This window comes from Lampris incognitus, chromosome 16, assembly GCF_029633865.1.
Source record: "Lampris incognitus isolate fLamInc1 chromosome 16, fLamInc1.hap2, whole genome shotgun sequence".
Classification (NCBI taxonomy): domain Eukaryota; kingdom Metazoa; phylum Chordata; class Actinopteri; order Lampriformes; family Lampridae; genus Lampris; species Lampris incognitus.
The window spans coordinates 14,837,012-14,862,371 of record NC_079226.1 but is presented as its reverse complement, the minus strand read 5'-3'; the positions used below and the strand labels follow the sequence as shown (position 1 = coordinate 14,862,371).

Here is a 25,360-nt window from a genome sequence, read left to right as displayed (position 1 = left end):
CAAGATATTTGGGTAATAACAGGGCTATGAACAAATAATAGGGGGCTCTGGTTCAATACTATCATAGAGACTACAGGCTCTGTAAGCTCTCCCAGTGCATCTGCTGCTCAGCTGTCACATTAACCATGCTGTGTCTTCTGACATGACAAGCTTATCAGAGGGAACTGTCCTACCAACGAGATGATGGCTCCTTCAGCGCTTTTGGTTCTAGCGACTCTTCTGGCAGCACATGGTGGGTCCCCGGCATGTGTAGAAACTGGCTTTACGTTTACTCATTTGGCAGACACCTTTAACCAAAGCGACTTACAAGAGAGTTAAGAATTAGCAGATAAAGTTGACTGTCATCAACTGGCATCATGGAGCACTATATGGTAATCGAATCATAAGCTAAGAGTGCATGTCAAGTCGAGTCAAGCAGATTTAGTGTAGGTGTGCCTTAGGTCATCAAGAGGTAGAGAACAGGAAAATCAAAATATGAATTAATTAACGATGCCACAAAACAGTAAACCCAGGCAAATTATGCCATAGAAAAGGGCTCAAATATAGAAATCAATAATGGTGTTAAATTAAGCAATAACAGCCGACGCCACTTGTAGTCACTGTAAGGTACGACCAGAGACCATTCAAGGATTAAGGTAGGCCTTGGACAGGGACGTTTTTAGGCCTTTCATGAAGGAGGTAAGCAAGTTAGTAGCTCAGATTGAGACTGAGAGTTCAGTCCACCATGTTGGGGTCAAGTGAGAGAAAAGTCTGGACTTTGAGCCCGTCACTTTGGTAGAGGGCACAGATAGTAGTCTACCAGAGGAAAAATGAAGAGGGTGTGCATGAGTACACATGTTAATATGGATTTCCAGTTACTATTTACCTTAGTTGCTTTAAAAGTCTATGCGATAACTTGCAGTCACACTTGTGACTGACAAACAAGCATGCATAGTAGATCAAAACACACAGGAGAATGGTAATGTGTTTTTTTTCCAAACTTCATTAACAAAAGATGATAAAGTTTTAAATTACCAGACAAATTAGCATTAGCATCCACCAGACCTCTGGCATCTACTATGTATAGTATATATTTTTTTAAATGAGGAACGCTTCACGAATTTGCATGTCATCCGTGTGCAGGGAGGGGCCTTCTAACATCTATTAAAAACTACAGGATTTTACATAAAACGCATCACGTCCTGTGCAACACCAGTACACCATGAATGTATTGTTGCATCTTGAACAGCCTCATTATAACATGAATAACAATGAAAATGTAATATTTTACCATTAAAAAGTTATCACATGGAGCTTCAAGGGCTAACACTGCATGGATTAAATGTTTTTTTCTTGTTTGTATGAATATCAATAAAAAATGTTGGGGTTATCCAGATGCAAAAATTGTTTTAAAAAAAAATCACCTGACCTGTCCCTTTTCTCTCCCGGTACTAGGCTAACAGCATTTGTCGTGAGGTGCCTCCTCCAGGCCCAGTCCTTCATAGAGGTGGAGCACAGCGTCCTCTCCAGGGCCATAGGCTGGCTCTGGAGCAACCAAGGTCCCCAGGGAGAGTTTACCGAGGTGGGCAGGGTCATCCACTCGGAGCTGGCAGGAACCCTGAATGAAGGCCCAGTGACGATCACCGCCTTTGTACTGCTGGCACTGTTAGAGGAGCAGACCTACGGGGTGAGTTATGAGTCTGTCAGAGGGTGGCCAGGATAATTAATTAATTAATGGGCAGAGTAAGTTTCCAGTTAGGAAACTCTAACTGGCAGCTGATCTGGTCGGTCTCAGCCACGTACTGACCATACACCAATCACAATCACCCTTGCTAAAGGGTGGGATTTTTAAATGGAGACACTACCAGTTTCTGCTACTCATATGCAAGTCTCTGGTGCTGCTGTTATGCATACTGTTATGCATGCATGTTATGCATATGCTGTTACGCACCATGCAGCGGCACGGTAGCGCAGTGGTTAGCGCTGTTGCCTCACAGCAAGAAGGTCCTGGGTTCGAACCCCGGTGTTGTGCAACCTTGGGGGTCATACCAGGTCATCCTCTGTGTGGAGTTTGCATATTCTCCCCGTGTCTGCGGTGGGTTTTCTCCGGTTTCCTCCCCGCCATCAAAAAGACATGTATGTTAGGGTTAACACTGCTGTCTTGGCCCTTGACCAAGGCATGGCAAGACGAACTGGAGTTGGTGCACGGTGGCTGCCCACTGCTCCTAGCTACACAGCTAGGATGGGTTAAATGCTGAGAGGAATTTCCCCACGGGGATCAATAAAGTATCTAAAAAAAGAAAAATCCTACTTTGCTACTCACCCACCTCACCCCAGCTGTCATCTGTTTGGATCTGCTTCTACGTACTGTATGATGGATCTCTGGCTTGATGGATCTCATGCACACAAGGTGAAGTCTGCACGTATGAGTAAATCCATTCACTGCCAAGGCAAAAACAAACAAACAAACGAACAAACAAAAACACATTGCTTTTCTAATTCAATTAAATATACATTTTGCAAAATATGTGTGTTGTCCTGACTGTACAGATATGATAGCTGAATTATTTACATGGAAGGTTTAAAAATATTCACTCATTGTGTCAGCATCCCAAAACTGTGGAAACATTCATATTATCCAGTATATGGTGTCATGTACCAGTGGAAAAAAAAATGATGCAATGGAAAAGGCAGTTTCTAGTACCAATCTCTTGTCTTCTTTTCTTCCCCATCTTCTTTGTCTAGGACCTCTACCCAACCAATGTGTCCCTGGCCAGAAGGTACCTGGAGAGCAGCGTGTTTGGCGGAGTGGTCAGTAACTACACTTTGTGTCTGGCGGCCTACGCCCTGGCTCTGGCTAACAGCCCTGTCGCCGGCACTGCCCTGGCAGAGCTCAGCAGAAGAGCCGATAACGAAGGTAACTTAAACAAGGCCGGCCGCCATTGTCTGCTGGAGCGACACGGCCGACGACATGTCCTGACCCCGTATTTCTACTTTCAAGCCTGAGCAGCAAAGATGGTTTACGTGTTGTGAATCACAACATCTCCAATATCATTTACGTTAATGCTGAAATGATCGGCCCAAGATCATATGTCGACGTTTAGGGATACTGTTGTAAATCGTGCTCCATAATCTAAACAGTGAAACCAGGCATCACTGCCAGTCTACACAGCCTAAACATTTCCTACAACTACATGATCAGTAGTGGAAAGTGTTATTTAAGTAGCAGTGCAGTTTTTTGTTTTTTTTGTTCACCGTGATGGTGTGTGACAGTGAGTGATGGTAAAATTAACCAAACAACATGACTAATACTGCCTCAGCATCTGGATCAGAGACAATCATAGTGGTTGTATTGTATATATACGAGGGTTTTTCTGTACAATATGTATAAAGGATGGCTACCGCAGAAAGACCTCACACTGTAAAATATGCCATTTAGTCTTTAAACATTTTAAATCACTGCCATCCGCCATTTTAAATGTGCCAAGGAATATTTTTTTCCCCCAAGATTAGAAATCAAAATTAAACGACATTGTCTGGATAATGGTAGAGTGGTCTATCTTGCTTAAAGATATTTTTTTTACTTCGTCAGGAAACTTCTCAAATGAAACTGGATTTGAAGAAAGTGATACGTCAGTAAATTTTCCATTTCTGCACTTTGGGCAGAATTGGATTGCATGGTGGCCAAGTGGTTAGCGCTGTCGCCTCACAGCAGGAAGGTCCTAGGTTCGAACACCAGGGTTGTCCAATGTTGGGGGGAGGTCATATCCCAGGTTGTCCTCTGTGTGGAGTTTGCATGTTCTCCCCGTGTCTGTGGTGGGTTTTCTCCGGGTGCTCCGGTTTCCTCCCACCATCAGAAGAAACATGCATGTTAGGGTTAATACTCCTGTCTGTGCCCCTGAGCAAGGCAATGGGAAAAGAACTGGAGTTGGTCCCTGGGTGCAGCATGAGGGCGGCAGCCTACTGCTCCTAGTTACCCAGATCACAGCTAGGATAGGCTAATTTGCAGTAAATTAATTTCCCCAAGGGCATTAATAAAGTAAACTTAATGAATTTGAAGAAAACGCGGTATCAAGAGTGAATATCTGACCAAGTAATCTAAGGTGCATGTTTTGTTTGTGTGCTACACTGTGGGCAGGGAAACAATCTGTTAGAGTACATAGTGTTTAGTAACATAACAAAAGTTGTGCTCAAACACCCCAAGATGAGGTGCTGCTTCAACAGATATCACATAGTGGAGATAGATATGAAAGCTGGGACACTTGCCAGCTTAGTGTAATAATCAGCCTATTATTATTTTAAAAGCGTGAGATTTCAGCCATGATGGCCTTCATCAGGTGTGCAGCGTAGCAGTGTTTACACACAGACGTGGTGAGACGCTACCCTGGGGCTGGTCTTTTCGTTTTAACTCCAGATGGAGTCTTGATGTGGAGGTCCTCTGACGTTCTGGACCCAGATGAGTGGCAGCCGCCCTCGGTGCAGATAGAGATGGCCTCTTATGTGCTGCTGGCTCTGTACAGGCGTGGTAATGTGGTGGAGGGCATTCCCCTCATGAAGTGGCTGAGCAAGCAGAGGAACCATCTTGGGGGCTATGGGACCACACAGGTAAGGCTGAAACCTTTTCTATTACTCGAGAAATTGAGGTTTTAGCATGTTATTGCTGAAAAAACAGAAACAAAAAAAAAAAAAAAAACACAACCTGTTTGCAGCTCAAACATCCTCAGCACCAGCTAGGGTTGTAGAGGGAACTATTTTGCTCGCTCATGTTGGACCTACACGTACAGGAACTAGCCCAGGATCCACGTTTAACAGGAACTTCTCCAATATCTTCCCTTTATCTTTTCCTCTCACCTTTTTTACAGTCTATCCCCACACACGAGGACTCATAGTGTCAAGCTGCCACATCAGAAACACCTAAAAATGACTATCACTATTTAAAGGTGGTAGGGAACATCCTGACTGAAATTCTGTTGCTCGTGTTTCTGTGAAATCCAGCTTGAATGAAACTGCACGGACGACGCCAAGTGATAGAGTCGTAGTGGGGGTGCAGAAAAAAATATATTGTTCATTTTCTTAAAAAAAAAAAAAGGCAAATTCATATATTTTTAGATGCACTCACTCACGTTCTTTTTTGGTGAAGTCAGCCCCACTACCCCACCCCATGAACAGAATCTCAGCTAAACGCGAGACCAGACGTCAGATTGTGAGTGACTGAGTTAGAAGCCAGGTTCAATCCCACTATCTTCTGATCCAGATGTGTGAAACCTTTCGTCCTCTGCAGGACACGGTGGTGGCCCTGCAGGCCTTGGCTTGCTATGCTGCCTTCAGCGGAGCCGATACCATCGACCTCCGACTCAAGCTGTCCATGTTAGCATCGAATTCTGTATCCCACTTCAGCATCAACTCCAGCACCTACCTAACGTATCAGGGCCAGGAGGTACTGCAACGCTTGGAATATCAATAGATAGGACTGTTTTCCAATTTGTATGAGCAGCTGTAAAAGTGTTAAAACTGAACAATGGAATTTGATTCATAAATTACTCAAAGTGTAGTTCCACATATATTTTCTGGCTTTATTTTTTGAATATTTTGTATGATGCTGTATTTCCAATTCTGTAATGATTGGAAAACCCTAACCTAGCTTTTCGGCATTTCTATATTCAGGTTGACGCGGAAAAGGACCTGCTCATAGACGTGTACATGGAAGGGAGAGGATTCGCCTTACTTCAGGTATAGCAGTAAAGCTGATTTACCCACTTGCACCGAATGAATGCCGTGCTGCTGACGAGATGTGATGCCGTTGTTTAATTGCGAACGCCATCTATAATAGGAATCCTGCTAGATCTACTCACTGCACTGGTAACTGTCACAGAACAACCCCACCCCACATCTAACAGCGCGGAGGTGTTTCCATACATCCGTCACTCTGACCACACATAATGTGTGGTTTGACCCTGAAGCATGCCCAGAATGAATTAAAACACCGCACATGTGCCACGCTGAGCACAATGCACTATACTGTTTATGCTGAAGCAAAACATTTCAATGCAAATGCGGCACGGTAAAGGGCTTCATCCATTCAGCAATTAACATCTGGAACACATAGTTTTACGTCCTGTCTGCATTTAGTGTGTGCAGATAATATCACACCGAGGGGCTGCGGTGAAACGCTAAGCTTTTCAGTGTGTAGCGGTAGGGGTTTGGTGTCTTCTGTCCAAAAGCTTTCGTACTACACATCCTGTTTTGTTCTTTTCAAATTCCCATTTGGTGCCATTATTTGCTAAGATAGGAAGTATGTCAGACAAATCCAGAGATATGGTTTTTTTATATACACACGGGGATAAATAAAGCCGATCTTATCGTCTTTTGTTAGCTTCATGGACCTGCGAGTTCACTCAAGACATTAATAACTACCCTCATGTTGTTTCTGGGACCTCGAGGCATTGACACTTCAAATGGCCCATGTAATCTCTCTCCATGACATCAGGCCCTATTGTAAACTGTAAAGACTAACTGTGTACACTCCACTAAATCTCAGCTGCCATGTTCCTAAACACCTTTATGATTCATCCAGATGAATGTCTTCTATAACTTGGGGGGCGGAGCGCCTTCACAGAGACTCCATCATGCTGCAGACCACGAGGCTTTCTCTTTAAGTCTCCATGTCCTTCATGATGAGCGAGACCACAATCACATGCTGCTGTCTATATGCACTCGGTAGGTATCGTCTTAGTGCAGGTGTGACCATTCAGTTCTAATACAAATAATATACATGCAAGGCTGTATGTGTGTTTGTGTGTACGCCTTAATCAGCTACGGCTCCATCCGCACATTGATTTTCATTGGGAGTGACAAAGAAGGACAGGATTAGGAATGAGTATACTAGAGGGATAGCTCAGGTTGGACGGTCAAGAGAGGCAAGATTGAGATGGCTTGGATGTGTGGAGGAGAGATGCTGGGGATATTGGGAGAAGGATGCTGAATATGGAGCTGCCAGGGAAGAGGAAAAGAGGAAAGCCAAAGAGGAGGTTTATGGATGTGGTGAGGGAGGACATGCAGGTGGCTGGTGTGACAGAGGAAGATGCAGAGGACAGGAAGAAATGGAAACGGACGATCCACTGTGGCAACCCCGAACAGGAGCAGCCAAAAGTAGTAGTAGTAGTAGCAGCTATGGTTCCAGCTTTTGTATAAATTTCAAGTGAATAATAAAATGTTACAAAAAATAAATCACATGAATGATGGTACGTTTCATTAGATTTACTTAAAGGAATAAACCTTGAACATCGGCTTTCGTGTCCTCGGTCATATATCTTGTGCTCAAATTATATTCACATTAAATTTTTGATTTAGCAAATATGTTCCCAATTAAACTTATCACATTTGCCCTGTGATGGCGTGGCGGCCTGTCCAGGGTGTCTCCCCGCCTGCCGCCCAATGACTGCTGGGATAGGCTCCAGCATCTCCACAACCCTGAGAGCAGGATAAGCGGTTCGGATAATTGAAGGACATTCGTTTTTATCAAATAAAAATCTTATCCACCTCAGCTGAATGTAAAAACTTGGATGCGGATTAGGGGGGATTTTATTAAAACATTTGCCATTTCCATCAATGGAGCCACTTTTGTATTCAAAATGATGTTTCAATTATAAGGACTTGGATGGAAGCGTGGTTGAAATCATGCATATTCACCACATCCATCCCCGAGCCATAACCGCACTAAATGCTGCTAAGTCTTGATTCCTGGCTTTTTGTGCAATATGTTGGTGTCCAGCAGAATGTAGAAATGAACACAAAAGAGCCACGCATATCAATACCTCTGATAACGACGGGCGTTGCTAAACATCGGAACACAAAGAGCCATGGACATCGTTAGCTCTGATAACGACTCCAAAGAGGATAAATATCTGAGTCTCATCACCAGCTAGCCAGACTAGCTTGGTCTAGTCAGAAAGGCACGAACTGAGGAAGCCTCTTGGATGAGAGGCGAAACGTCTTCACGGATATATACCAAGTCCAGTTGCACTCGATTCAATTCCTGTGGATAACCATGACTTGGATGAATGAGAACATTCACAGAAATGTGTGTGTGTTTCATGTTTTTAATTCTTTTTATAATGATCTTTGCACTTATAAGAACCGCACTTTCAAATTTCTTGTACTTGTACAATGACAAATACATTTCTATTCTATTCTATGTATATTTATGTACCAAGACCCTCATTCATGTCATTGCCAACGTCTTCTTCTTCTCTTATTTAGATTACTGGACAATCAAGGGCTATCTCAAACAGGTATGGCCATGTTGGATGTGGGCATGCTCAGTGGTTTCGTTCTTGCTCCTGAGGCTGCCCCAATGGACCTCATCAGAAAGGTGGAGGCATCCCCTGGAAAAGTTAGCCTGTACCTAGATTCAGTAAGTCTCTCTTTATGTCATCCCTTCCCATGTTCAGACCGGTACTGTACGTCTGACAACGCCAGTACTAAGATGTACTGGATTATGTCGCTAGGCAGCATGTTTCTTTCACTTCCTGGTCTCGCTTGTAGGTTACCACGTCGGAGGTGTGCGTCAAACTCCCGCTGATCAGAAATTTCAAAGTGGCCCATGTGAGAGATGCTGTGGTGCAGATATATGACTACTATGAGCCTAGTAAGTAGCCTGTGCTATTTCAAGTTGGCATATGAGTAATGCTTTTCAATTGTTGTCGAAACACTGGAAAATCTGTTTCGGCTGCTCTATTACAGTAATTCTGCTTGTTTATTTCCTGGGCAGTTGACCAGTGCATTAGTAGTGGTGGGCTGAAACAAAATCTAGAAACTCAAGAGAGTCTAGGAGTTAACAGTGATCTCAGCGTCCGGGTGGCATGGTGGTCTAGTCCATTGCCTACCAACGTGGGGATCTTCGGTTCGAATCCCCGCGTTGCCTCCGGCTAGGTCGGGCGTCTCTACAGACACAGTTGACCGTGCCTGCGGGTGGGGAGCCGGATGTGGGTGTGTGTCCTGGTCGCTGCTCTAGCGCCTCCTCTGGTCAGTCGGGGCACCTGTTCGGGGGGAGGGGGAACTGGGGGGAATAGCGTGATCCTCCCACGCGCTACGTCCCCCTGGTGAAACTCCTCACTGTCAGGTGAAAAGAAGCGGCTGGCGACGCCACATGTATGGGAGGAGGCATGTGGTAGTCTGCAGCCCTCCCCGGATCGGCAGAGGGGGTGGAGCAGCGACTGGGAGGGCGCGAAAGAGTGGGGTAATTGGCCGGATACAACTGGGGAGAAAAAGGGGGAGGGGGGGAAGAAACTTGAGAAATTCTAGTAGTTAACAGTGATCCCTTTTGTAGTGCACATGCATTGGCACTGTGTTATATGTACTAAGTGTCCTGATGATGTCACTCAACCCCGTCTCACAGGACGAAGAGCGGTAAGGACATACAACTCAGATATGCTGCGCAGCATGAACTCCTGTACCTTCTGCGGAAGAGAATGTAAGCGATGTGGGGCAGGGATCGCCATCTCCGTTTCCTCCACGTTCGCATCCCATTCAATATGTAGCGCCACCACCTACAGCCTAGGGGGCCTACTTTTTGCATTATCTGCTTTTTTACTGTAGCTTGATGAAACCGAGAGCTTTAGTCGTCTGAAACTGAATAAATCTGGCATTATCAGCTTGTCTAATCAGAAATAATGTATTTACACGACGTGATATAACGTAGACTTGCATTGATATGCACCGGTGGCCATTTTGAATGTACGTTTATATGCAAAAGTTGTCATTTTTATAAATGATGAAGAACTTGCTGCTTTATTTTGTATCCTCTATTGTCTACTATGGGTTGTGCATATTTAAAAAAAATTTTTTTTAGGTAGTGTGCTTCAGGAATTCTGTGTGAAACATTGCATTTGTTGTGTTTAATCAGTGTAGTATGATGACTAGTTTTTTCTCCTTTGGACAGACATACGCTTGTTAGGCAATAAATGTAATCAAAAAAAGAGAAACACACACAGGCAGAAAATACTTCTCCTGGATCTCGAAACTTACAATTCTCTTAAGACAATATTTATGTCTTGAGGATAACTTAATAATGTGCTTAAGTACAGATGGCAGCAGCTGGGCAGAACTAATGAAATGGATGAGTTTCCCAAACTCTACATGTGCCCTCTCCTCGCCCTTTTGGCAGAAAAGGAAGAGATGCTTTGCCTGAAGGTCACAATTAGATTTATTTTACTGCCTCTACTACACTCCATGCAAATTACTGGCTCATGGGTACATGTGTTTTTGCTTATGTTAGTATATATCACTCTCAAGAAACTTCTGATCGCCGAGAGAACCAGGGGGGCTGTCTGACAAAGGAAGGTCAACGTGGCGTAACTTTGTGAAATCCAGCTACTCAGAACCAAACAACAACACACAGCAGGCTGCTGTCAATCACACACACACACACAATCACAGCAGGGCTTTCCATGGGCTACGTATTCCACATCTCCCCCCCCCCCCCCAATTGTGTCCAGCCAATTACCCCACTCTTCCAAGCCGTCCCGGTCGCTGCTCCACCCCCTCTGCCGATCCGGGGAGGGCTGCAGACTACCACATGCCTCCTCCCATACATGTGGAGTCGCCAGCTGCTTCTTCTCACCTGACAGTGAGGAGTTTCACAAGGGGGAAGTAGTGCGTGGGAGGATCACGCTATTCCCCCCAGTTCCCCCCCCCCCGAGCAGGCGCTCCAACGACCAGAGGAGGCGCTAGTGCAGCGACCAGGACACGTACCCACATTCGACTTCCCACCCGCAGACACAGCCAATTGTGTCTGTAGGGACGCCCGACCAAGCCGGAGGTAACGCGGGGATTCGAACCGGCGATCCCCGTGTTGGTAGGCAACAGAATAGACCGCCATGTCACCCGGACGCCCCTCCACATCTTCTTTCTACATGAATTGCACATATCCTCGTCTTTCCGCTGATAGAAGGTGCCAAGGTAAGAAAGGAAAGGTGAGCTGTGGTGGAATTTAACCTATTTGACCCAGATGGGGGGGCTGTGATGGCCTGGCGGCCTGTCCAGGGTGTCTCCCTGCCTGCCTCCCAATGGCTGCTGGGATCGGCTCCAGCATCCCTGCATCCCTGAGAGCAGGATAAGCAGTCTGGATAATGGATGGATGGGTGGATGGACCCAGGTGGGGCTCACAGTAGGCTTTGAAGAAGCATATTATCCAACTTCGGGCTAAATGTGTTACCTTCAGAAGTCACGTGAACATCCGAAGACGAGCAGAACTTCGACCAGAGGCTTGTGGGCAAAACGAAAACAACTGTGGTGTCCCAGGAAGGCCCAGGATTGCAACTACAGTAGTTAGAATGACAGGCAAACAGGATTAAACAGGATGCCGTTACGTGTTCTTCTTGCCGTCGGGCGACAAAGCTGTATTCAAGCTTGTGTACACAAGGTACTCCTAAATGTTCCCAGGATGCTATTTCGATAGTGCGAGATCCGAAATTCTGACCAGCTGCGATTTCGATGTGCCCTTCCCTGCTCGTCCCCCCCCCAGTCGTTTACCCTTCCCCCTGCCTTGTATCCTGTGAACATGGCGACCACACAGAAAACAGACTTTTTCATACAAACATGTCGCTCTCTCAACTGTGACGGTACATAGCTGCACTTACAGCCCCTATGGGAATTCAAACAACTTCAAGAAGGGGGACGTATCCACACACACACGCACCCTTCCTCACAGATACACAAATCCATCATGTATATAAACATATCTGACTGCTGTTTATACTTTTTTTCTTTCTTTCTTTCTTTTTGGCACTGCCAATTATCATCCGAGTTATCCTCCTGCAGAATTAATAAAGCGGTTTCCACCTAAACTTATTCAACTTCTCGTTTGTTTCCAGTTTGGTCGGAATGACCTACCTGTGCGCTGAACGGCAGACTAAAGCCTGTAACCCGCTGCAATGGGCTCTCCGGAGCACTAGATGGCAGACTTGACAACATATCCAGTATGGCGGCAAAGCTCAGCGGTAATATCTCGCTCTGAGAAACTGATAAAATCACAAACATGAGGGAGTACTTTTGGCCAGGATACACACCCGTGATTAAATGATTACTCTGTGATCACAAATAAGCACAAACAGGTGCATATCATCATGGGATTTTATCAAGTTACTGAGACTTAGTCCCAATTATAGTCCACAAGCAAGGCAGTTTTACACTTTTTAGTACAGACAGAACATATCAGATAGTAAAAGCAGAAGAGTAAAAAATAAACGCCGACCGAATCCTGTTAACGGCCTATAAACGGTGTTGCTCAGACACGTTGTTTAAAGGCTAACAAGTTTCTGTCTATACTTTCAAATACAACACAAATCAACACATGCTGAGGTCACGACACGTGACCTGAACCCGCAGTCAGGCGACCACAGCATACCGGTGTACAACGCACGCAGCTGCCACGGTGTCATGGCCGAGCTATGTCACCTGTGTTGCATCATGCTTCCCGGCAAGGGTGAAGTAAGGTGGACTTAAATGACAGGAAGCACAGCCCGACAACTATGCGTCTCACATCAGATGTATGGCACGAATTAACCTCCCCTGCTGGTAAGGTCAGGATCTCGCGTGTGTGTGTGTGTGTGTGTGTGTGTGTGTGTGTGAGAGAGAGAGAGAGAGAGAGAGAGAGAGAGAGGAGTGTGTGTGTGTGTGTGTGTGTGTGTGTGTGTGTGTGTGTGTGTGTGTGTGTGTGTGTGTATGTGAGAGAGAGAGAGAAAAAGGAGCGAGTGTGTGCGTGTGAGAGAGGGGAGTGAGTGTGTGTGAGAGAGGAGTGTGTGTGTGTGTGAGAGAGAGAGGAGCAAGTGAATGAGTGAGTGAGTGAGTGTGTGTGTGTGTGAGAAAGGGGAGTGAGTGGGTGAGTGTATGTGAGAAAGAGAGGAGAGTGAGTGAGTGAGTGTGTGTGTGTGTGTGAGAGAAAGAGAGGGGAATGAGTGGGTGAGTATGTGTGTGTGTGTGAGAAAGAGAGGGGAGTGAGTGAGTGAGTGAGTGAGTGAGTGTGTGTGTGTCTGTGTGTGTGTGTGAGAAAGAGAGGGGAGTGAGTGGGTGAGTATGTGTGTGTGTGTGTGTGTGTGTGTGTGTGTGTGTGTGTGAGAAAGAGAGGGGAGTGAGTGGGTGAGTATGTGTGTGTGTGTGTGTGTGTGTGTGTGTGTGTGTGTGTGTGTGTGTGAGAAAGAGAGGGGAGTGAGTGAGTGAGTGAGGGTATGTGTGTGTGCGTGTGTGTGTGTGTGCGTGTGTGTGAGAAAGAGAGGGGAGTGAGTGAGTGAGTGAGTGAGTGTGTGTGTGTGTGTGTGAGAAAGAGGGGAGTGAGTGAGTGAGTGAGGGTATGTGTGTGTGTGTGTGTGTGTGTGTGATAAAGAGAGGGGAGTGAGTGGGTGAGTGTATGTGAGAAAGAGAGGAGAGTGAGTGAGTGAGGGTATGTGTGTGTGTGTGTGTGTGTATGCGTGTGTGAGAAAGAGAGGGGAGTGTGTGAGTGAGTGAGGGTATGTGTGTGTGTGTGTGTATGCGTGTGTCTGAGAAAGAGAGGGGAGTGAGTGAGTGAGGGTATGTGTGTGTGTGTGTGTGCGTGTATGTGAGATAGAGAGGGGAGTGAGTGAGTGAGGGTGTGTGTGTGTGCATGTGTGTGAGAAAGAGAGGGGAGTGAGTGAGTGAGTGAGTGAGTGAGTGAGTGAGTGAGTGTGTGTGTGTGTGTGTGTGTGTGTGTGAGAAAGAGGGGAGTGAGTATGTGAGAGAGAGGAGAGTGAGTGACTGTGTGTGTGTGTGTGTGTGTGTGTGTGTGTGTGTGTGTGTGTGTGTGTGAGAAAGAGGGAAGTGAGTGGGTGAGTGAGTGAGTGTATGTGTGTGTGTGTGCGTGTGTTTGAGAAAGAGAGGGCAGTGAGTGAGTGAGTGAGTGAGCGTATGTGTGTGTGTGTGTGTGTGTGTGCGTGTGTGTGAGAAAGAGAGGGGAGTGAGTGAGGGTATGTGTGTGTGTGCGTGTGTGTTAGAAAGAGAGGGGAGTAGTCCGCGGTGGCGTAGCGGTCTAAGCATCGGCTTTGTGTCGATGCAGTTGCCCACTGGGGACTGGGGTTCGCGCCCCGGTCTCGTCAGATCCGACTATGGCCGGACTCGATGAAGCAGCAATCATTGGCAACGCTGTCTTCGGGAGGGGGGCGGAGTCGGCTTGTGTTCGTCATGTGAATGCGTCTCTGTGTGTGTCGGAAAAACAGTGGTTCGGCTTGGATTCGCCTTGTCACGAAAGTGGGGAGGCGCTTTCCTTCGAGACTGCCGGCCGGAGAGATGCAGTTGGCGAACGCATGCAATACGAGGGTGGGTGTTTGAATTAAAATAGGGATCAATTGGCCACTAAATTGGGAGAAAAAAAGGGAAAAATCAGAAATAAATTTATTAAAAAAAAAAAGAAAGAGAGGGGAGTGAGTGAGTGAGTGAGGGTATGTGTGTGTGTGTGAGAAAGAGGGGAGTGAGTGAGTGAATGAGGGTATGTGTGTGTGTGTGTGAGAAAAAGAGGGGAGTGAGTGGGTGAGTATGTGAGAAAGAGAGGGGAGTGAGTGTGTGTGTGTGAGAGAAAGAGAGGGGAGTGAGTGGGGGAGTGTATGTGAGAAAGGGGGGAGTGAGTGAGCGAGCGAGTGTGTGTGCTTGTGTGAGAAAGAGAGGGAAGTGAGTGGGTGAGTGTGTGTGTGCGCTTGTGTGAGAAAGAGAGGGAAGTGAGTGGGTGATCGTGTGTGTGTGCTTGTGTGAGAAAGAGAGGGGAGTGAGTGGGTGAGTGTGTGTGTGTGCTTGTGTGAGAAAGAGAGGGAAGTGAGTGGGTGAGTGTGTGTGTGTGCTTGTGTGAGAAAGAGAGGGAAGTGAGTGGGTGAGTGTGTGTGTGCGCTTGTGTGAGAAAGAGAGGGAAGTGAGTGGGTGATCGTGTGTGTGTGCTTGTGTGAGAAAGAGAGGGGAGTGAGTGGGTGAGTGTGTGTGTGTGCGTGTGTGTGAGAAAGAGGGGAGTGAGTGAGTGAGTGTGTGTGTGTGTGCTTGTGTGAGAAAGAGAGGGCGGGCGTGAGTGGGTGAGTGTATGTGAGAAAGAGTGGGGAGTGAGTGAGTGAGTGCGTGTGCGTGTGTTTTTGTGTGTGTGTGTGTGAGAGAAAGAGAGGGAAGTAAGTGAGTGTGTGTGTGTGTGTGCTTGTGTGAGAAAGAGGGAAGTAAGTGAGTGTGTGTGTGTGAGTGTGTGTGAGAAAGAGAGGGCAGTGAGTGAGTGAGTGTGTGTGTGTGTGCTTGTGTGAGAAAGAGAGGGAAGTAAGTGAGTGTGTGTGTGTGTGAGTGTGTGTGAGAAAGAGATGGGAGTGAATGAGTGTATGTGAGAGAGGGCAGTGAGTGAGTGAGTGAGTGTGTGAGAGAGAGAGAGAGAGTGTGTGTGTGTGAGAGAGAGAGAGAGAGAGAGAAAGAGGAGTGAGTGTGTGTGTGTGAAAGAGAGAGGGGAGTGAGTGAGTGAGTGTGTGTGTGAAAGAGAGGGAAGTGAGTGGGTGAGTGTATGTGAGAAAGAGAGGGGAGTGAGTGGGTGAGTGTATGTGAGAAAGAGAGGGGAGTGAGTGGGTGAGTGTATGTGAGAAAGAGAGGGGAGTGAGTGAGTGTGTGTGTGTGTGTGAGAAAGAGGGGAGTGAGTGAGTGAGTGTATGTGAGAAAGAGAGGGAAGTGAGTGGGTGAGTGTATGTGAGAAAGAGAGGGAAGTGAGTGGGTGAGTGTATGTGAGAAAGAGAGGGAAGTGAGTGGGTGAGTGTATGTGAGAAAGAGAGGGGAGTGAGTGAGTGAGTGAGTGTGTGTGTGTGAGAAAGAGGGGAGTGAGTGAGTGAGTGTATGAGAAAGAGAGGGGAGTGAGTGAGTGAGTGTGTGTGTGTATGTGTGCGTGTGAGAGAGACAGGAGTGAGTGTGTGTGTGTGAAAGAGAGAGGGGAGTGAGTGAGTGAGAGTGTGTGTGTGTGTGTGTGTGTGTGTGAGAAAGAGGGGAGTGAGTGAGTGAGTGTATGTGAGAAAGAGGGGAGTGAGTGAGTGAGAGTGTGTGTGTGTGTGTGTGTGAGAAAGAGGGGAGTGAGTGAGTGAGTGTGTGTGTGAGTGTATGTGTGCGTGTGAGAAAGAGAGAGAGGAGTGTGTGTGTGTGTGTGTGTGTGTGTGTGAGAAAGAGCAAGAGAGGAGAAAGAGAGAAATAGAGAGAGAGAGAGAGAGAGAGAGAGAGAGAGAGAGAGAGAGAGAGAGAGAGAGAGAGAGAGAGAGAGAGAGAGAGAGAGAGAGAGAGAGAGAATGATTACATGACCGTGACAGAGACCATCTGTGTTCATGGGGTTGGTGCACATCAAGTGTGGCCCTACACCAGCAACACAGGGTGAGACCGTGTGCTGCTTCCTGTAACCTGTTTTAATTCAGTATTCACCGACCCCTTCCATACGACACACCGCTCCGCGTCTCATCAGCAACGTTTACATTGCAGGAGTCAGCCCGTCTCTCAGCAGAGGTCATGACCTCCATCATCTACAAGCAGCTCCTCTGACCTCTGCAGAGAGGCTGAACTCTTCTCCCTAAAATGTGCTCGCCGTTTCCTGTGGAAACGCCACCAGCGACAAAGCCAAAAACCCCATACTTCAACCTCCAAACTAGACTCTTTTGTTGCAGAGATCTCCTCTTCTTCTTCTTCTTCTTCTTCTTCTTCTTCTTCTTCTTCTTCTTCTTCTTCTTCTTCTTCTTCTTCCTCCTCTTACAGACGTTCTTGGACCTCTTCGTCCACGCCGCGTCCACGATATCAGCGCCACGTGATACATCCCAGCCTCGGAGGCTGGCGGCTTTCACTGACGTTCAATCATGTCGGAGGTGCTGCGAGAGAAACAACGTTGGCTACGAGGCCAAAAAGCAAGGGGGGATGCGGGCGGAATAAAGTCAGCAGATAAGTCATGATTATGAGCCCCTGACGGCGGCCATTACAGAAACATGCGCTATTGTTGTTGGACGCACTTCTTGGACAAGAGGCGAGATCAAGTGCATATTTTGTTCAAATAAGCAAGACGTATTGACAGAGCAACCGCCGGGAAGCCGAGGGGGATTTCGCAGATGGCTCTTCGCGACGGGAATTTGAGTACGGACGATCAGGACTTGACCGGTGTGGAGGGTGGGGGGGGGGGGGATAATAATCACCGAACCGAGCAAAGAGAAAACAAACATCCGTCACTTGCAAATACCCCTCTGTGTAAATATAGACCGGGCCGGGATATGCGCCGAATGCATCCCGGCCCGGGGTTCTTACCATATCTAGACATCCAACACTGGTGCCCGCCCGCTCCCCTCACATGAGTACCACAAACCCCAAACACAGCACTGGTTCCATATCAGTGTCAATACTGGTCTGATTTTGGGAGTTATTCCTGTACTTGGGAGGGAAAAAAAACAAACAAACCCCATGGCACCGTGTAGCAGACGAGTCTGATGCAGTATTTTGGTTATTATAAAACAATTAGTCCCAAAGCGGACATAGAAAATGGCTCCCGATAGGCACCGTTCCCACTGACATCAGACGGAAAGAATTAGCGCCGAGCCAAACAACCGCATCACGAGGGAACCCACCGCCGCACACGGCTTACTGGCGGAGGGCGGCGGCAACTACGGAGACGGACGGAGGGGGGAAACTCCCGACCCCCCAGCGACGCTACCTACACCGGTTCCCGCGTCTGCGACCAGGACGAGGGCGACGCGTTTGTTTGGCAGCACATGCGGCAGTCACCGGGGGGGAGTCATGGAAAGAAAGAAAAAAATCCCTTTTGAGCCGCTATCCCACCCAGAGCGAGGGCGTATTTACACAACCCCCCCTCCCCCCCCAGGCGATCCTACGCAGACCAGTTCAGACAGCGCCGGGGAACAGATCCGTCCCAGACAAGGGTGGACTACAAAGGAAACCTGAAGCTCAAATCAATCAGTCCACTTTTACAGGAACCACCCCTGATGTGATCACAGTGATAGGATCATTCCAGGTAGACGTGATGCCAAACGCTGTCACCACCGGTGTGTGTGTGTGTTTATAATGATGCATGAGTCTATCACCGTGCTTCTGTGAGTCACTGTCTGTGTGTCTGAGTAGCAACCTAGTAAGTGTACATCTAAATCTAAGCATGTTACAACGATGAGTTGCTACAAGCCCCGCTGACTCCCAACGTCCATTATCCAAGCCACTTATGCCAACCGGGGTCGCAGGGATGCTGGAGCCTATCCCAGGTGGGGAGACACCCTGTACAGGCCGCCAGTCCATCACAGGGCCCACACACACACACACACACACACACACACACACACACACACACACACACACACACACACACACAAACTCACACCTAGGGACAATTTAGTACGGCTGATTCACCTGACCTGCATGTCCTCGGACTGTGGGAGGAAACCGGAGCACCCGGAGGAAACCCACGCAGACCCGGGGAGAACATGCAAACTCCACGCAGAGGACGACCCGGGACGACCCCCAAGGTCGGACTACCCCGGGGCTCGAACCCAGGACCTTCTTGCTGTGAGGCGTGCCACTGTGCCGCCCTGACCCCGAACAGCTTTCCTGTTTACATCCACACAGACTTTACAAGTGGCTTGTGTACTTTCATAGCCTACCGTCCATGCTATCGTAAGTGTGAGGGCATCCTTTCAGAGGATGACCACATCAACTGCTTTCATGCCCTATTAACATTTATCCTAACAACCGTAAAGTTACATGCCGGGTACTGCCTACGGATTTTATCGTGGGGAGACGTTGCACAGGTTAGAGGGGCTTTCACGAAACCGGCCCTTTGGCTGTGACTGATTGAATCTGGCTTACAATGGACACTTGACTCATGGTGTCTATGCTCCATTAATCCAACCTCACACTTGACTCGTGTGCTTGGCGTGACACAGCAAGTCAGCCAAGCACAGAGAGCTCCGCCTGTGTGTGCGTGTGTGTGTGTGTGTGTGTGTGTGTGTGTGTCTGTGTGTCTGTGTGTGTGACCGAGTGAATGAGTCACAGTGGGGAGCAGACTAAACCCAGCTATGGTCCTGCACAGACACACAGAGGCAACACTCCTTGAATCAAAATAGGTCTTTCCTCACAGAGGAGCTGCTTGGTTTTCCGTGCATTTTTCACCAGGGTCAGTTTTTCTGCCCCAGACTCAGCTGTCACACATTTCCTCCATTACAATGGCCAATTAGAGTAATTAGAACCAGGTGAAAATATGTTTATGCCATCGCTCCTGTATGTGTGTGTGTGTATTAGAGCATATAAGAGGCAAAAAATAGACACAGACGGGTCAGTGCGTGTGCGTGCAACTGTGAGAGAGACAGACAGAAAGAGACAAGGGGAGCCTATCCATGCAGCACGTATGTGTTTGCATAGACACATGTGACTGACGTGGGACCATTACGGATCCAAACCACACAGTTCCTGCCGCTTGATTGGGACCATAACACTGCTGCTGTCGGAGGTGTGTGGGTTTCTGAACTGTCTGTGATCAGCTGCTGTGATTGCTCAGTGCAGACAAAATACACAGGCCGCCATGCCTCCCTCCCGCCCTCCCTCCCTCTCTCTATAACATGTGACGTTTGGGTTTGTGCAGTAGCAGAGATCATGGGATTGATGAATGTAGGGGACTGTGAAAACAAACTCTCCCGCTCTGTTATTCCAATGACGTATAGCTTGATGATAATGACCACTTACAGTAAATGGCGAACAATTCTCCACTTACATACGTGGACCCGGTGCCGAGCGAAACACAAAGAGCTGATTGTAAACTAAAATCACAAAGCAGCGTTTTGTGAATTCATGATTATAATGCTCCCCCCCCCCCCAAATTATTCTACACATGTCAATCAACCATAGATGTATGTGAAAGAAAAGGAGAAATATTTTGTGGTGATGCAAAATTAGTATCCCCGCCCCCCTTTTACTCCTCAATTGTACCTGGCCAATCACCCCGCTCTCCAAGCCATCCCGTTCACTGCTCCACCCCCCTCTGCCGATCCGGGGAGGGCTGCAGACTACCGCGTACCTCCTCCGATACATGTGGAGTCAGCAGATGCTTCTTTTCACCTGACAGTGAGGAGTTTCACCAGGAGGATGCAGCGCATGGGAGGATCACGCTATTACACCCAGTCCCCCCCCCCAACAGGTGCCCCGACCGACCAGAGGAGGCACTAGAGCAGCGACCGGGACACATACCCACATCTGGCTTCCCACCCACAGACACGGCCAATTGTGTCTGTAGGGACGCCCGACCAAGCCGGAGGTAACACGAGGATTCGAACCAGTGATCCCCGTGTTGGTAGGCAAGGGAATAGACCGCTACGCCACCCAGATGCTCCAAAATTTGTCTTTTTAAGGTGGGGATTTTTCAAGATGCCACGAATGAAATTATTTAATGTGATCATCTTTTTTTCGATCAGTTTGGTTGATATTTGGGCGAAGAATGAACCTTACTGTAGTTCTTCAGACAGTCCACTACTACTACTACTAGTTCTTCAAACAGTCTATTACTACTACTACTGGTTCTCCAGACAATCTACTACTACTACTACTAGTTCTTCAGACAGTCTACTACTACTACTACTAGTTCTTCAGACAGTCTACTACTACTACTAGTTCTTCAGACAATCTACTACTACTACTACTACTACTGGTTCTTCAGACAGTCTACTACTACTACTGGTTCTTCAGACAATCTACTACTACTACTAGTTCTTTAGACTGTCTACTACTACTACTACTGGTGCTTCAGACAATCTACTACTACTACTACTAGTTCTTCAGACAGTCCACTACTACTACTACTAGTTCTTCAGACAGTCTTCTACTACTACTGGTTCCTCAGACAATCTACTACCACTACTCCTAGTTCTTCAGACAGTCTACTACTACTACTACTACTGGTTCTTCAGACAATCTACTACTACTACTACTAGCTCTTCAGACAGTCTACTACTACTACTAGTTCTTCAGACAATCTACTACTACTACTACTACTAGTTCTTCAGACAATCTACTACCACTACTCCTAGTTCTTAAGACAGTCTACTACTACTACTACTACTGGTTCTTCAGACAATCTACTACTACTACTACTAGTTCTTCAGACAATCTACTACTACTACTGGTTCTTCAGACAATCTACTACTACTACTCCTACTACTACTACTAGTTCTTCAGACAGTCTACTACTACTACTAGTTCTTCAGACAATCTACTACTACTACTGGTTCTTCAGACAATCTACTACTACTACTACTACTGGTTCTTCAGACAGTCTACTACTACTACTAGTTCTTCAGACAGTCTACTACTGGTTCTTCAGACAATCTACTACTACTACTACTACTGGTTCTTCAGACAGTCCACTACTACTACTACTAGTTCGTCAGACAGTCTACTACTACTACTACTAGTTCTTCAGACAATCTACTACTACTACTGGTTCTTCAGACAGTCTACTACTGGTTCTTCAGACAATCTACTACTACTACTAGTTCTTTAGACAGTATACTACTACTACTACTGCTTCTTCAGACAGTCTACTACTGCTACTAGTTCTTCAGACAGTCTACTACTATTAATATTCTTCAGACAGTCCACTACTACTACTACTAGTTCTTCAGACAGTCTACTACTACTACTACTAGTTCTTCAGACAGTCTACTACTACTACTACTAGTTCTTCAGACAGTCTACTACTACTACTACTAGTTCTTCAGACAGTCTACTACTACTACTACGAGTTCTTCAGACAGTCTACTGCTACTACTACTAGTTCTTCAGACAGTCTACTACTACTACTGGTTCTTCAGACAATCTACTACTGCTACTACTACTAGTTCTTCAGACAGTCTACTGCTACTACTGGTTCTTCAGACAATCTACTACTGCTACTTCTACTAGTTCTTCAGACAGTGTACTGCTACTACTGGTTCTTCAGACAATCTACTACTGCTACTACTACTAGTTCTTCAGACAGTCTACTGCTACTACTGGTTCTTCAGACAATCTACTGCTACTACTACTAGTTCTTCAGACAGTCTACTTCTACTACTACTGGTTCTTCAGACAATCTACTACTGCTACTACTACTAGTTCTTCAGACAGTCCACTGCTACTACTGGTTCTTCAGACAATCTACTACTACTACTACTAGTTCTTCAGACAGTCTACTGCTACTTCTACTAGTTCTTCAGACAGTCTACTAGCACTGGTTCTTCAGACAACTACTGCTACTACTACTAGTTCTTCAGACAGTCTACTGCTACTACTACTAGTTCTTCAGACAGTCTACTGCTACTACTGGTTCTTCAGACAATCTACTACTGCTACTACTAGTTCTTCAGAAGTCTACTACTGCTACTACTGGTTCTTCAGACAATCTACTACTACTACTAGCTCTTCAGACAATCTACTAGCACTACTACTAGCTCTTCAGACAATCTACTACTACTACCAGTTCTTCAGACAATAAGTAGGAAAAAAGCGAGATCACAGCGCCCGGTGGAAGAGCTACAAGAAAACTAGAAATCACCGTCAGGAGTGAGTAAGAAGTAAAAACAATAGCAGAAATGAAAGGACCGTGGCTCTGGTAGTGTATATGACAGCCGACAGGCCTATCTGAGGATGAAACAACATACAGGGGCATGTTATACTTGCTGGCCTACATTGAGGTATGCTTGAACATTCTCAGCGAGAGGTGATGAGATTTTAAACGCTATCGTAATATACACTGGAAGCACTCGCTCTCCGTCCACAGCTCCGTCTGGTCCCAGTGGCTCTGAGAATCTGACAGCGGTGAGCTTGTTGTCTAAATATTTCCTGTCACAGTTTAAAGACTTTTGCAGGAGGGCAGATGGTATACACGTCAGAGGCATAATTTTTCCACTGCTACTGGGCTGCAGGCTGTTTGGCCCCTTGATACCATGCACTGAATGACAGAGTTATAGGGAGGAACCCTGGGTAGACAGACACAAACATGCTGACCTGACTCTAGTCATCCACGTGTAAAATGGGACCGTTACTATTACTCTGCGTGGGTGTGTGTATGTGTGTGTGTGTGTGTGTGTGTGAGCGAGAGAGAGAGAAAGACAGAGAGAGTAGTGTGTGTGTGTGTGTGTGTGTGTGTGTGTGTGTGTGTGTGTGTGTGTGTGAGAGAGAGTGAAAGAGCAAGAGAGAGAGAGAGGGAGATGAGTGGTGAGTGTGTGAGAAAGAGAGAGAGGTGTGTGTGTGTGTGTGTGTGTGTGTGAAAAAGACAGAGAGGAGTGAGTGAATTAGTGTGTGAAAGAGAGAAAGAGAGAGAGGTGAATCTCTATTTCTCTTCCAGTTCACACTCCAGTTTGACCATGTGTGTGTGTGTGTGTGTGTGGGTGTGGGTGGGTGTTCACATAACAATCAATTGTGGCTGCTCATCATGATGTGATACTTTCTTAACTAGTCGTAAATTCTGACTATAAAATGTACACAAGCCGGAATTGCCTGCCAGCACTATCTACCAGGCTGCCTCCAATATTCTGCCCCGCACCACCTGCCTAAACTGAAACTATTCTGCCCCCCATCACCTGCCTCACCTGAAACTATTCTGCCCCCCCATCACCTGCCTCACCTGAAACTATTTTGCCCCGCACCACCCGCCTAAACTGAAACTATTCTGCCCCCCCATCACCTGCCCACACTGAAACTATTCTGCCCTGCACCACCCGCCTAAACTGAAACTTAGGGTCGTCTTATTGAAGAGCAACTGAATTGCTCTTGTCTGTTACTATTTGTTTGTGTGTGTTTGTGTGTGTACTTTATACTTTGGGAACCTTTGTGCAAAGTGGAGACATTATTTGTGCAGAGCAGGGGGTATTTTAGAGTTAGCACTTTTGTGTGTGTGTGTGGTCCGTACAAAAACAGGACAGTGACCTATTTAATTTTACCCCGTGTCTAGATGTTCCTCCACAAGTAAGACATAGTTCATGAATGAAAGCATCGACAGATTGCCATTGCGGAGCTTGTTGCCTCCAATCCCTTCATTTATCATCTTAAATGGAGCTTGTAATTATTTCCACAATCTGATTTGTACCACTGGCTTCCCATCCCTACAGTTCTGTCTCATTAAAATCATTTATCGATGCCATAATCGTGTGATCTATTGAACATTTGGGCTGTTCGGGGGTTGCCAGATCCCCTCCGTTGTGTTATTATGCAGCCATTGTGAGCCATTTTTCCAGTAATGAGGGGGATGCAGATGCACTATAACCTAATCCTACATGATTTCTGCACTGCTGCATCACTTTTTCAGAGGAGCTGTTTCTAAAGCACCAATGCAAGATAAAACTGTACATAAATACACATATTTGCTGTAGAGGCCCACTGCAAACATGCAAAAAATACTATGTATTGTAAAAACACAACTGAATTGTTGCATTGCTTTCTTAACTGCAGAGTCCTTCTGAAGAGCCGATTTATTCACGGATCTTTGTACCGTCCCATCCTTTAGCTTGTGTTCAGACAGCGGCTGTGTGTGCATGTTCATAATCACAGCGCCCCACCCTGACGGAGGCCGCTGACGCACCGCGCCAACTCACGAGACCACACCCATCCTGCTCTTCATGCCGTTCATGCGCCCTGTCAATCTCTCCGTGTTTAGAGGCAAGAGGACTACTTGTTGTGGCTGGCCGAACACATCCCAGGGCTGAACGTGTGTCTGACTGGGAATCCAATCAAGCACGGGGGCCTTGGACCGCTTCGAGCTCCTAAGCGGGAGCCAAGTCTCCACACCTTAAATTTCCCTTTCCCATCCCTCTCTTTAATCACCTGGAGGTACGGCGCGCGCTGACGGAGATGTATGCAAGATAACCCGGCTCGAGAGACATGTGCGTTCTCGTTCACCGAGCCCTTTCTTCACCGGACAACACGGCTAAACTGCTGCAGGGCCGAGGCATGCTCCGCAAGTATGTCGATGGCGAGCGTCCATTAAAATAAATCACTGAGGGGAAAAAATGCCCCTGCTACTGCTCAGACATTGACGCATGATAATAATGAACACATTTTCTTGGAATGGGGAATTGGCTCTGAGCTCGTGTGTGTGTGTGTGTGTGTGTGTGTGTGTGTCATGTGTGAGGCTGCAGGAATGCGGGACCAACCGTAGGTGCACCGTTAGATCAAAGGCATCAGACCGGTGACATTAGGGCTCTTAAGTAGCTCATGGAAAATAGCGGTTCGAAACCATCGCCGCAGCAGTAACGAAAAGCGATGTCAAAATAAGGGCGTGACAGGGACCACTTATCACCGGCGTTAACAGGTACCGCGCCACAGACACGCCAGCCATCCATCCACGCCACTTAGCAAGGTCCACGCTGTGCTC

The 25,360-nt window shown here is 46.9% G+C and overlaps 1 protein-coding gene across 1 annotated transcript in view; it reads left to right on the top strand.

Moving 5' to 3' along the window:
* The window catches only part of LOC130125977 (CD109 antigen-like), a 63,048-nt gene that overhangs the window by 12,931 nt on the left and 24,757 nt on the right, over window positions 1-25,360 (top strand). Inside the window, exons 21-30 of the mRNA XM_056295353.1 lie at window positions 151-232; window positions 1,435-1,666; window positions 2,725-2,896; window positions 4,394-4,584; window positions 5,261-5,416; window positions 5,644-5,709; window positions 6,554-6,696; window positions 8,239-8,392; window positions 8,524-8,626; window positions 9,377-9,498. Of these exons, the coding sequence (XP_056151328.1) occupies window positions 151-232; window positions 1,435-1,666; window positions 2,725-2,896; window positions 4,394-4,584; window positions 5,261-5,416; window positions 5,644-5,709; window positions 6,554-6,696; window positions 8,239-8,392; window positions 8,524-8,626; window positions 9,377-9,498 (1,421 nt within the window). The remainder of the gene's footprint in view (window positions 1-150; window positions 233-1,434; window positions 1,667-2,724; window positions 2,897-4,393; window positions 4,585-5,260; window positions 5,417-5,643; window positions 5,710-6,553; window positions 6,697-8,238; window positions 8,393-8,523; window positions 8,627-9,376; window positions 9,499-25,360) is intronic.